Raw genomic sequence first — 14,881 nt, 5'->3', positions numbered from 1 at the left:
TTTTTGATAGGATAGAAATTTGCAACAACTCAGGAAAATAAGTCCGCAATCTGAACATTTACCATAAAAACTTATAAAAATTATCTACGATATTAATGAGTTTCAATATTCAGTGGAATCTTGTGAAACTATCCTGAACGCTTTCAGAACGAGATATCTCGTATAGGAATATCAAGATCCACCCTTCTATTCTGTATATTACCTTTTTTTTACTAAATATCTGCAGCAAATATCTTATAACTTTTAAGTAGACTTTCAGGTTGATTTCAAACTTTACTATTATATAAAATTACTACTATATATAAAAAGATAAGCCAGGTCTGCTATCTTTAATTTCTCAATGACGCGTGTAAAGTTTTTCGTCTGTAACGTAATATTAAAACATTATGAGCTCAGAATATGCGGTTCATTGAAAATAAGTCACAATGTCGTAGATGTCTGTATACAACAAAGAAAAACTGTTCCATACTAAGGTCGAAATGATAACACACTCTGTTAATATGTTTAGAAATTGTTTAGTAGTTTATGATCAATCAACGAGTCAAGATTACAGTACAATATTATATAAATTTAAAAAAATTAAACGAGTTGAAAAAAAAGCAAATTCTTGAACTAAAACAGCAACGGTTATCAGTAGCAAAAATATCGAAGGTAATAAGAAGTAGAGTACTACACAATTTCTTAAAAAATGTTTTATATAACATATACGATATACAGGGTGGTTGGTAACTGGTGGTATAAGCAGAAGTCTATTATGAGGATATGACGAGGCAACTCCATTTTCTTAAATAATGATATTTAAAATTTTGCGTGTTATATAATTAAAAAATATAAACAGAAGTTTGGTTCTATTTTATAGACTTTTAAAACATCTAAATTTATTGTACAATGATTTTTGTACAAATACAGAGAAAGAGTGTGTTTTTATGAACAATGAATGGAGTTGCTGCTGAATTAATGTATTATGAATACATAAATACAATACAGTACAATAATAATAAAGGTAATGAAAATCTTAAATAATTTTCTTTTGAGATATTTTTCTCATTATTATTTTGCATCATAAACCTCAAGCTAGTGTCGCTTAAAATGTCATTCTCGTCTGATGATGAATTTGTTTCTATAATTCTTTTTTCTTTTCACTTTAGTTAACATCTATTTTCCTTGTATGTTTCGATTCTAATAAGACGTTTCATTTATTTATATGAATAGGCTGTGTTTCTAAAATATAAAATAATATCAACCTTAGAACTAATTCGAAATATAGAATTATCAGTTACATTAATAACCTATATCACTGTCTAATGTTAACACGAAGTTATCCATTGATAAACAATTTCACTTTCGCTAGTTAAACCAATTAATTTTTTATAATAAAAGTAGAGTTTTACTTTCAAAAAACGATATCTTCGATATTTATGCATGACACCCATAACCTCTAAAACAAATGAATAACTACTTCTACGTCATTCAAAATGGAAGAACTTCACTAGTCAATTGAGAGAATATAGCACATGAAGTTATCTGACTTTCATAATAAATAATTTCGCATTTTCAACTACCAGCTAAACTTGTACTAATCAATTTTATATACAGTTTGGATGCCAATTTGATAGGAAACACGTACATTTATCATTTATTTTAACAATAGCGTTCATATTGACAAAATCATTTCTACACATGTAAAAATATCACCTTTAATTATGGTTAAATGACATTCCGAAAAGGACCCTCACCAGTTGGGAATGGGATTCATCAATTTCTGTATAATAAATATCTGTAGCGATATCTTGACTATGGGGGGGGGGGGTTGACAATTATGACCCTCCCGCCCACACACAATTACACTGTTATATCAGCTAACATCATAAAAAATTTATCTCTGTTTTGTAAAACTTCACGTATACATTACTTTCTGTATTAATTATTGCGAAACATTTTTTCAAAATTTTACAATTTTTATTTTACTTTCCATTTCCGAAATTTTATCACATATAATATTCTGAAATTATGAGTTGACTAAAATTTGAAAATACCTATATCAAAATCTTCTGTCGATAAAAATCTAATTTCGAATCGAAATTTTCGATAGTGCTTTTGAATTTAAATTTCGTTAACATCCAGTATTACGTGATAAATATATAGATACTTTTTAACGATATTATCACTGTTATAATTTTTGTGAAATGTTACAAGAACTTCAACTTGAATTTTTTTTGGCACAAAAGGTAGATGAACTTCTCCTTGATCTAATATTGCGAATAGTTGTGAAATACAACATAATGCTATTACAAAATCTAATCGCACAAATTGTTTAACGTGAACAGTGTTTTATAATCTTTTTCCAAGAAAAAGGAATTTCATATTACGCTTATTTAAATTAATAAGCAAATTGAAGTACATGAAACGCGGTTCACAAATGTTATTTATCTAATTAAGGTACAAATATGAATTTTCGTTACAGGTTAATCCAGGCAGCAAAGCGGCTCAACAGGGGGTGAGAGAGGGTGATTTGATTAGTAGCATAAATGGAAGAACTACCCGGGATTTAACGAACAGCGAAGCACATGCACTCTTACGAAACGCTGGAGAACACTTGAAACTCGGTTTAAATCAGTAAGTCGTTTTACGTTATTCTTCCGATATTTGTTAACGAATTACATTTTATAAATATATTAATTGTAACTCCTGAAATGACAGTGCAGTAGCTCTTATTGTTTCAATGAGGGGATTTATTTAGTAAAACGATCTATAATATCTTTAAATAAACTTTAACAACAAATTCAAATAAAATTTCAACGATTCTTTCATATCCTTCTAGGAACCTAAGAAATGTGCGAACAAAAAAAAAAAAAAATGTGTTAATTCAAAAATGATTCAAAGACCACGGCAGGATTCAAATATCAACTATGTTTTATATTTATATCTCATATTTATATTATTTATTAGTATTTTAATTCATATAGGAATTAAGAACTCGATGTAAGACTAATATAATGCAAGAAACTAAGAAGAAGAATGCAACAACCTTCTCGCGATATACTCTGAGCCTAAACTACAATATAACCAAACAATAATAATAAAAGTAATAAAAGTAATTATTTTATATTCATATTTTGCTACGTGCAATATGTAGACTGTTTTGTTTAACTGGAAACGATGAAATCTCGCGAGGCATTAAAATTATCAAAAGGATGTTTTAACAAAAGTTGTTTGGTTCAAAAAAGGACATCATACAGTGCAATTTATTTTTTTACGGGTTAAGTAATGAGGAAGATTTTATGGCCAACTTCATTTTTTAAATGAAACTATATATTTTTTAATGCACTAATCGAACCATCTCGGCACTTCTTATAAAGAAAAGTATTAATCTATTTATGTCGGAAAGATATATTTTAACTATAGTTGTTACGACCGTTCGCGGAGAGACGTGATCGCGAGATAGCACGTCAACGAGAGTTGTAAATTCTCGCTACGATCATGTTAATCGACGCCGCGAAATAGTCGTTCCCCTGTTTCGTTTAGGATAACAGAGGTGGTTTAATGAATATAGCACTGTATTAACACTAATAAATTAACGTTTATTTCAACAACTTATTAACTAGAAAGATATAAATGGAACAACAAAAGAAATGTAACTACGTAATGCGCGATATAAGATATGTATTGACTGTTTGGCTTCTCGAAACGTTCTGCCCGCCCTTCGATTCGTTGGTTTTTTCTGGAAGGCGACCCCCACTACGTTCGGATCACGCCACATTCGTTTACGCCAGATAAAATAACGGCCACGAATCGACGTTTCTGGAGGTCGCTCTGCTTAATGAACCATGCGCTTGCCACTACAATGTTTGTTTGCCGGGCAGCCGCGACGATCCGTCCGCGACATTATAGTGCCGCGACCGACAGTTAAGAATATGATCTATGGCAAGCCGCATGGCGTAACAATAGTTTAACAGATATATTAACTTTAATTTGTCAAATTTAACATACAAAAGACAAGAAAAGACGTAAAGACTTCTGTATTTGCTTTCCTTGTCCTTCGTAAGTTTTACAAAGAAAAATTAAACTATCCACTAAACTAATAACTTTTCGATATAAATAAATTAATAATTTTTTATAGAGAATCTCGAACTGCATCGATTAGAGTATTGAAAAATATGATTCTATTAAAGAAACAAAGTTGACCTTCAGATATTACACGTCTTTATTTATTTACACGTCTACCTATAGAAATAGCTAATCGTATCAGAATATGCTTCCTTTGTAATCATTCAACTTTTATCTGAAGCCTTTTTCAATGTAATTACTAGTATCAAAAATATTTCAACTTCAACTCTTACGTAACTCATCCTGTCTATACGTATATGTATACATATATGTGCTACGTATCTATGTGCTACGAGCGAAATCCGCATGGTGTGCAGAGTCTGCTTTGCCCGGGCAATGTTAGCATTCCACACCGCTGAGCTGCCTGGTAATCCAGTCGAATTAGACTTTAAATCGGGGAAAATTGTACAGAGTAACTTTTTTGCGCAAAGTGGTTCGATATTTTGAAGTGATTTACTCAAATTAAACCGTCTAAAACCTCTAAAAAATGGAATAACCCTTTTAATTTTTATCGCAGCGAATTGGTATAAAGACCAATTAATAACTGCTATACTTTTACGAATTTACAAAAACAGTTTCTTTTTTCAAGAAGTCACCGTAACTCTAAATAGTATTAAAAGCTGAAAATTTCATAAAGTGTAGGGGAAGAATTGGATTAACTGTTCTTAAATTCTCGAACTAATCGATTGTGCGCTTTAATAAAAGTTATAAAGTTCTGGTATATGTGGTGGCACCTGAAATTGAATTTGCACTTTGAAATTGCTGGAACTTACATTATCTCAGCAACCATATTAGCAAGTACTATAATCAACTCTTTTAAAAATTATATCTAAGCCCAAACTGTTTGATTTTTTGATTTTTGATTTTTTATATCTCTAGTTTACTATTAATAAATGATTTTTCAGTGTCATATATGTACCTAGTTAACAAATGGACGTCATATAAGACATATCTTATTATTTAAATTTCTAAAGTAGATACTGACACAAAGGATTCTATTTATTACAAGGAATGGATTATACATTTTAAAAAGCTCGAATAATTTTTTCGAACTCGCAGTGTTTACGGATATTTTTATGGTGTCTGCATATTGCTCGGAAATCGAACACGATAAATCACAAAATTTTTTTTTCGCATCTATGACTTCTATTACAACAAACATGGACAAAGTCTATTTACATAAATAGCTCTTTGTTATGTCACAACTTGTTGGTTCTGTACTTTATTGGCCTCGTGAGCATTTGTTCAATAACCGTACCTGACCAAATGACCGACCGACATTTTTCAATACGTTTAATTGCCAAATAATTTAAATCATTAAACTTATTAAATTCAAAAGAATCCGTTACTTTTTCGAATTCAAGCGTGTCTTGTAAATACACATGGGTCAATTTCGCATAGAAATTATATGCGCTTACGTGAAAATATGGCTACATTTGTTGCATATATTCGAACTGTAACGAGCAATTTCCCGTTTTTACTTGTATCAACTGTTTTGCCGGTCTGTACCATTATAGAATATCGAACTGACAGTTGAGCCGTGGATTCATTATTTTTAAGTGAAACTGCTATTTCTAAATGAAACTGTTGAGAATTTTGCATCTTAATTGCCGAAATAATGGCATAGGAACACTAAATTTACACTTAGAATTTATATTACGATAGTTATATATTTATTTGATAAGCGATTTCAAAGATATTCATCGATAAAGAGTCGCCTTTTTTCAAATTATTTGAGAACAAAAAATAAGACACCAAATTGTCCGATAGTGGAAGGGAGTTCTTTAATCTTTTTTCTTTTTTGTTTTTTAATGCACATAATAATGAACTGGGAGTAGCACATTATACCACTTTTCATATGGCATTCGTATTATGATCCGCATTATTGATTAAAAATTGCAGTTAAAATTATTGATTAAGAATCGTTTAAATTATATTTGTCGGGTATTCATTAGCGTTAGGGGCGTATAATGAATCTTCGCGTGAATTTGCCATCGTTGTTATGTACTATAGATGATATTTGCTAATACAAATGTGATTATTACAGAATGTAACAAGTAATAACGGCGATTGGATGATCGAGATGTCGATGACAATGAATTCACGATTCTGGTATGACTCAACGTACTTGTCCACAGTACAAGTAGAACTTATCTGACTGAATCTCAGTCCAAGTGGAACTGCACTTATGTACTCTGCTCTGTACCTCTCTGTACCCCTCGGGTCAATCTTTGTTTTTAAGGAGAGCTATATAATTACTCCATGCCTCTGTTAGGTACACGTCCCTCCCGTGACCGTGGCTACGTACAGCGACCAGTTGTGTCACTTCGAGCCCAAGCCTTCTGTCGTAAATCTGGGGCAAATATAATTGGATTAAATCATAAACAATTACTTCTAAGTTTCATTATTTAAGTACAGCTATAATGAAAAGTCTAAAGTATTGGGGATCTTCCCAAAAATTGCGAAAGAAAGGCCCCGATGTCCTTCATCTCCATATTAATAAGATTCATGCACAATCGATATGTTTCGAAAAGTATTTTCTTCATATAAAGAACAAACCCCGTTATTCGATAACAAATCGATAAGGTATTGTAATTTGATGCATATTTTTAGTGCATTATAAAAGACAAGCTTGACAAAATCGTGGATATGAATGACCGCGGTCTTACTGATGATATTATGCAACGAGCATGCGCGATGATCTTACTGTTTTTACCTGTTATTTTTGTCATTCTTAGATGCGTTGTTACTTTTTATGAGGATGTCAAGAAACAATTTGAAATTAGATGATATATTAAATGATGAAGATGGAAAAAGCAATTCAGATAATTTTGAACATCGAATGTCTTGAAAAATTATATAAGAACTTCGACTGAATAGTCTCAGTCTAGCTTAGACTGCGACGTTCCGTTTCTTCATTTTGCAACAATTCTTATCAGTCGTTGAATAGAATTTTGTCTCTAACGATAAGAAAACGGATTACATTGGGTTGGCAACTAAGTGGTTGCGGATTGTGTCATTGGGTGTTGATGTCAAAATCCGCAATCGCTTAGTTGCCATCCCAATAAAATCAATCTTCGCATTATTAGCCAAAATATTCAAACAGTTTGTTTTTTATGTATCACAGATCAAGCTTTTCTTCGCGTATATATTGTGCAGCAAAATCTTCAAGAAAATCGACATTCTTCGGCATTTTCTAGTACCAAATTAATTATAAACTGCATAGCAGTAGACATTGTATCACTAAGAGAACGTCCTGAAATATTATTCAGTTGATAATTATTAAATCGCGTCATAGTAACGCGTGCATTAGCGTGCTAAGTCGAATACGTCGTATATTCGAGAATAAATCATGTTATACCACTCACTATTATTGGATCGTTCTTAAATAGTCTTTCAAATTTTTATTCGTGTGCTATCATTCGTTACAAATCGAACTACAGGACACTTACCTCAGTGCTTTAACAGAACCCGTTTTTCGCACCTTTATGCCTTTTTTTTAACAATGATGCCCATCCTTTTACCAGTTCCAAATATATACGTTTCATTCCTCATGACCTTGCGAATCATATTGTGTTAAAATTACTAATTATTTTAATTTATAAAAAAAAATTTACAATTTTTTTCGATTTGGTGTATTTTTATGGCAAAGTTCGGAGAAATAATTGAATAACGAACATGGTTCAATGTAACACGAGCGACATTGACATTGCCTACCATTGGATGAGCAGAGTCGAGAACTATTATTATTTCCTTGCAAACTTTATCAAGCTGAAGTGAATATTCTGTATAATTATAGATCCACGTGGGCTACAGCGCGCTGAGCTGCTTCTATTTTATTTTCTTCGGTCAAACCGTTCCATTTAAAACGAAATATGTATCGGTACTGGGTTAGATATACATATGAAAATTTACGGTCGATAGAAACTCACGCCGATAATATCGACAAATCGTGCACGAGGCCACAGTTGCGGCCGAAAACTATTATCCCGAGTGTTTTCCATGCGTTGGCATCCAGTTTCCATCGCCGAAAGAGTTGGCGGTTGGCTGCCGGTGACCGGCGATTGCTGTACGTCTAATCCAATAACAATACTTCGCTTCAAAAGAAATAATATGATTGGGACGAGTAAAACAACTTAGCGCTGCGCTGCGCGCACAATGACCACTTCAAACTTGGCAAAGTTCGAAAAAAAGAAAAAATAGTTTCTGAAACTGCCGACGCAGTGGTGGTTTTGTTCACATTACAGCGGTCCATGTTCACCATTCAACTATTTTTTTGGACTTTGCCAAGTAGCGAGCGATGTGTAACGCTGACATTGCACTGTCCGTGTAAAGCCGACTTTGTATATTCCGCGGGCTTCGTCTGTAACATATGTCGAGTTCTCATTGGGGTTAGGGGCGTGTAACGAACCTTCATTTGGATTAGCCATCGTTGTTATACAATATAGATGACATTTACTGGTACAAATATGATTGTTACAGAATTTGACAAGTAACCGTGGCGATTAGATACTCGAGTTGCTAATGACAATGATCTTAGTTTCAATAACGAATTTACGGGATAGCAAATGCGCTTTCTTCCAAAGTCTAAGTCGAACTCAACTTATTTGTCCACAGTACAAGTAGAACTCAACTTACTTGTCCACAGTACAAGTAGAACTCAACTAACTAACTCAGTCCAAGTGGAACTGCACTTGTGTACTCTGCTCTGTACCTCTCTGCACCCCTCGGGTCAACTATATTTTTAAGGGGAGCTATACAACTACTCCATACCTCTGTTAGGTAAAAACGTCCATCTCGTGACCGTGGCTACGTTTAGCGACCAGTTGTGTCACTTCGAGCCCAAGCCTACTGTCATAATTCTCGGGCACACATAATCGAATTAAATCATAAACAACTACTTCTGGGCTTTATTATTCAAGTACCGCTATAATGAAAGGTCTAGACTAAAGTATTGGGGGTGTTTCCAAAAATTCCAAAACAGAGGCCCCGATATCTTTTCATCTCCGACATATATATGTCGGATCACGATTCGAATTTTGGGCGCGCGACGACTCTTCATGTGGACTAGCCATCGTTTCACAAAGCCGAGATTTTATTTACACGTATATACAGGTCTATCACTAAGCTTAAGAAATAATAAGTACAACTAATAATAAGTCTAGCAAACACTAAGCCTAATGAATAATACGATCTACGAATAATTAAATTAAATAATACTATTAGCAATGTTTGAGTTCAAACGAATCCACGGTCACCGGGATAACTCCTTACTAAGCGAAACTAACTTAGACGCAAATGCGATCGTCGAAAACGCTCGATGTATCACTCTCCAAGGCAATCGCAAGAATGCCAGCCTCGTGGAGATTTTTCTCCCTGTACGATTGCATTTTGTTTTCTATACCCGTTTGGAAGCATCGAGAAGGTTCCAAACGCCGTTGCTAGGCACACTCGTTGGAAGCATCGAGAAAGTTCCAAACGCCGTTGCTAGGCAGTTTCTGCCTGGAGTTTTGATTACTAATACAATGTATGTCCCATTGCATCGGCACCTCCGAGGCAACATCACACGTGGCTAGGCCCGCTCTCGAGGCCGCATGCCGCCACAACCACATTTCTCGGAAAACACATACAACCACTCCAGACCTCCGTTAGATAAAACATCCATCCCGTGACCGTGGCTACGTTCAGCGACCGATTGTCACCTCGAACCCAATCTCGCTTATTACAAATCTTAAGCAATTACAACTATAATAAAATCTAGGCTAAGGTACTAGAGGATGTTCCCAAAATTTCCAAGGAAAGGCTTCGGCTTTCCTTTCATCTCCGACATATAAATATATTAAAACTGCATTGTCATATTTAAATCGAGATAAAAGTTTTAGAATAATGCAAATCGCATAAAAATTATATATCTTCTTTTGCAGGGAAAATATTGGCTCTCCAAAACGACGAATTTATAGAAGCAGTTTACAAGAAAATACTACTAGTGAAATTCTCAGCAGTAAGTGTCTCTAATTTTTCATATAATGATCATTACAATTAGAATATTGAACTAACATATACAGGGTGGTTGGTAACTGGCGGTACAAGATTCTACGCGAAAAAAAGTCGAAAATATAGAATAAAATTTTTTTTTTAATTTTTCCATCGAGACAACGATTTACAGTGAGATCCGTTATAACGAGACGCGATAAAGTGCACGCGTACCGAGCGAAAATTCAAAGTCGATTTTCTCGAAAACAAAGCCTCGAACGAAAAATTTTTATTCTATATCTTCGACTTCTTTTTTCGCGTAGAATCGCCCCCTTTCCGCTTGTACCACCAGTTACCAACCACCCTGTACATCACTGTCCTCGATATTAAAATAAATTTTACAATTAAATTGAATGTGTGCATAAGAATTACACTTATTTGTAAATTTAAGTGTACTATCTTAAATGCAAAGTATTTTCTTTATAAATAACAAATTTAACGTACATGATATGTTGGATTTATTTCGTTACAGAAACAACGACAACGAAAACTACGACTACATCGAATACTCAGATTATAACGACTGATACAAAGAAGAACGAAACAAGTAAGTATTTTTCATATTGTTATGCCATTTTTTATACACAATTACGAGCTTTTCACTTTTACATTGAGAATATTCGGCCTTTTGAATAATAAACGCGCAAATATAAAAATACGTATTACACATAGTGCCGATTGAAAATTTCATCTACACTTTTATATTTTTATACTTGTCTTTAAATGTTTATATTCAGATAACTGGAAACTTTTTACAATCGTATCTAAAATTCAAAATTTTCATAAATAATGAAAATTTTTGAGTAGTGTTTTGGCTGTGGGTAAGAATTTGATCCGGTCGATTCAGTTCCGCACTTGACTTATTAACAAATGAAAGTTTTAACAATAAGTCAATGCGCGGCGCGACATGGCGCGATGGTACAGCCGTTTGAGTCCCAAGCAGCGCGATCGCGCTATTTAAATTTTGTGTCGAAAAGTCCCAGTACATTTGAAAGCTACGAGCGACTGACGGTATTTGGTACAATATTTCATTGTTATCTTCTCAATAATTTTTATTGAACAAAACTTGAAATATTTATAAACTAATAGTACGCATTTCATAAAGTAACAAATATGACGAGCGCTATTGCGCCGCTTGCTTCTCCTCGCAATCGATTAAAACAAGCGCTATCGCGCTGTTCGCCATTTTTCCACCCTGTTTTTTCAATGTGTTACGGCTAACACGTTGAATGCCACGCCAGTTCTACAAGGTTTAGCCGTGGCGCGGCGATGAATTTTTTATTATGCGATACATGTAATGTTGAAATATTATCTACAAGAGATATGTTACGGTGTATAATCTCGCTGAGGTCACCGGTGACCCCCATGGCGCTGCAGTGCAATTTCGCTCGATTCACTTAATTTTTGCATCAAATATCTCATATTATTTGTTCGCGCTGCTAAATAATTGTTCTATGTTGTCACGTCCCGGGACCTACCATAAACCATAATCCATCCTTCGGTCATACTTATTCTGTCAAGACCTCTAATTGCCATCAAACCATTAGGGCCATTAATTGCCATTAGGGTTATTGTTCATTAAAGTAAAACACAGAAAAAGCAGGGTTTTCCCATGTTCGACAGCCACAAGTGGGGGGCGCACGTAATAGAACTATATTTCAAGTATAAATAAAACTATTTTTACATGTTTTATACTGCATTAATTTCGTCACACCATTGTAGTAACGATGGTAATAATGACAAATTTATAACTATCGACATTTGTTCAAATTATGTATTTCTACTAATCTTGGTGTGCCTCACAGCGCCACGGTCAAGTTGAGTGCCGGTCACCGGTGGCCCCCATAGCACTCAACGTGTTAACGACTGGTCCCGGGCCGGAAAATTTTCTTATCGCGTTATTGCGTGGGAAAGGTATATAAAAATTTTGTTTCCGCCATCATACGCAACGGACGTACTGCGAAAAGAACGCGAATATTTGTATTGAAAATAGTAGAGGAATCGTTACGGAAATGGGGAGTTCGATACATTCAATATTCACATGGCCTCAGCCGAGCCTTGCAATTCGAAAGCGTCAAAAGTTGGGGCTAATTAGAAACTGTGGATAGAATTTAAAATAATTGAGACAGGAAAGAAGAATTAAAAATCTAAACAACTAAATGGAAGACATAAAATATAACGCAAAAGACAACGATGTCAACATGTCTAGCAAGAATGAAGAAGGCGATCAGGATGTAACAACAGATACAGAAACATCGAGAAAAAGAATTCTAGTCAAACGATTTCTACCTTTATCTGCAACCACGAAAAATTTACGCTCACTCCAAACAGAAATAATATCAACGTATGAGACGTTGGGAAAAACATCAACTATAAAATGGTTAATAAACGATAAGTTCACAACTGCAGATAGATTTGAAGTATTACAGAATATCTCAGGACAGAAGAATTTCTTGCAAATGTGCCTCAGGAAAGAATATTCAAACAGTTGCTAACAAAAACAAACTCCTCCCACCTGTCTTCATAGACGATCATGTATCATCGTTAACGGATTTATTAACACGAGTGATGAAGGTCTCGTATACATTAAAAACCATTGGAGACCAAATCAAAATTCAGACACTTTATCCTGATACATATCGTACTGCAATATAATCAGTATTTTCAAAAGAAAAGATGCAAGAGGAAGCTACTACACGTTCCAACCTCGCAAAAGGGAGCTATAAGGCTGTTTTAAGGCTGTTTCACGGAGAAACGCAATCGCGAGGAAGCGCGTCAACGGGAGTCATAAATTCTTGTTACGATTAGACAATCGACGCCACGAACTGATCGATCCCCTATTTCGATTAGGCTAATAGAGGTGATTTAACGAGTAGAATACTTGATTAACAGTTCAAAGATATTATAGAATTCCAACAACTTTGTAGAGAAGCTAGTTACGCTGGTGCGTAAGGTATAAGTTAAATAGGTGACTGATTGAAGGGTAAAAACCCGGTAAAGAGACGTTGACTGCTCTAAAGACGATGAACCAGCAAAGTTCGGTGACGATGCTGTCGCAAAGGAAAATTCTCGCTCGGTGGTGATCGCTCTACCATTGGTCGCTTGCGGGTGGAACACCCACGTTTCCCTAATTTTTACTCGATGAAGCAATAACCATAAGGAAGCTCTTGATTCGAAGATTTTTTATGCCAATTGACGGCCTTAACGGCAAATCAAGAAGCCTCGTTTTATGACAGTTCCTTAGGTTTATCGCGATCCGCTTAATTCTACGTGCACAGCTGGTGGCCGCCTCGAACGTAAAGAGTCACCGGACGTAACAAAGCTAATTATTAAGGATCTCCACAGAGTGCAAGAGTTAGAGCAACAAGGATATGCAATCTTATACATAAGCAATGTAATCAGGAAAAGAACAACTAAACTGTTTCTGTTAAGGTAAAGAAAGGATTCGGAAATACAAATCGTTTAGTTTATTTTGCACACAACAGCTATACAATATATCTTACACTCTGAAGACCTCGACAACCTTCTTGCACGCACGCTTGTTCTCAACCGACTCTTCCAGATTCTTCTAACATCTGGCAACAGTCTTTTGTCTCCACTAAGACCTGGACGCCCTCTAACGCTTACACACACATTCACATGTACAGTGTAAATGTATCATCTACCCAACAGTTTCCCATATTTACAATAGAACTTGCTTCAGTTCAATCTTTCTTATTACTAAAGTTGCACACGCAATGATGCAAGTGGAACTATCTAGACAACCAATATCTTACGCAGTGTTCCAGATGCCAACACATGGGCACACATACACACACGCGTGCGCGCACGCACAGTTATTATAACCTGAATACAAATGCAGAAAATGTTTTCGTGCATATCCATCCAAAAATTGTTCAAGTACGTACAGATTAAGTAAATCGGTATGCGTCAATTATAGTTGAGCACAGCCAATCAGATATAAAGATCGCCAGATGAGGGAAAATCTAGTTAGAAAAACAATACCAGAAAGAACTAAGATAACTTGATTTTTCGCGAATAAATAAATAAACAAGATGAAGAAATAATAGGGGAACATTTGCAGACATAACAAATACCAATTCTAAAGATACATCGAGAACACAGAATTTAGCCGAAGAAACTTTTCCGGAACAAAATAACAACTTTAATGACATGCATATCGCGATTCAGAAGCCAACAGATAAGATAGCCTCATTCGTGAAATAAATGATAAATCGATTCAGTACGTTCATGCAGTTATTACCTAAAATCATCTCCCACGATGAATAGATTCAAACTAGTGGCGTAGAATTATGATGAATCACAAACCTAAATGGAAGAACTTCAAATATTCTTAATCATCCATGATATCGACATTTGCCTATTGCAAGAGACGCAGAGGCAGACAGATTATATTTTAAAATTCCAAGATTCCAGATATACGTTATACAAACGATGACAGGCAAAATTAGAGACATATCGGCTATTATAATAAAAAAAAAAAAAGAAAAGAGATTCTACATTTTTATTTATTATTTCTTAGTCCGTGCCTTTCAGCTTTGGACGAACTTTCGGTTTTGCATCTCCTATGTCTGTTTCTCTTCTTATATGTTTACATCCCCTCTTTTCCATTCTATTCTATTGCATTCCCTTAATTATTCTATCTCTAAAAACTAAAACTAGAAACTACAAATTAACAACTAATGACTAAAAACTATTGCAACTTTGGTCCTTAGCCTCC

At 34.7% G+C, this 14,881-nt stretch overlaps 1 protein-coding gene across 1 annotated transcript in view; it reads left to right on the top strand.

Annotated features, from left to right (window-relative positions):
* Nucleotides 1-14,881, top strand: part of LOC117211777 — a 377,618-nt gene that overhangs the window by 147,724 nt on the left and 215,013 nt on the right. The window contains exons 2-4 of the mRNA XM_033456000.1: nucleotides 2,465-2,616; nucleotides 10,032-10,108; nucleotides 10,613-10,687. Of these exons, the coding sequence (XP_033311891.1) occupies nucleotides 2,465-2,616; nucleotides 10,032-10,108; nucleotides 10,613-10,687 (304 nt within the window). The remainder of the gene's footprint in view (nucleotides 1-2,464; nucleotides 2,617-10,031; nucleotides 10,109-10,612; nucleotides 10,688-14,881) is intronic.

Source organism: Bombus bifarius, unplaced genomic scaffold (assembly GCF_011952205.1).
Source record: "Bombus bifarius isolate JDL3187 unplaced genomic scaffold, Bbif_JDL3187 scf7180000008243, whole genome shotgun sequence".
NCBI lineage: Eukaryota > Metazoa > Arthropoda > Insecta > Hymenoptera > Apidae > Bombus > Bombus bifarius.
The sequence above is the reverse complement of the archived record's forward strand: the minus strand, read 5'-3'. Positions and strand labels throughout refer to the sequence as shown.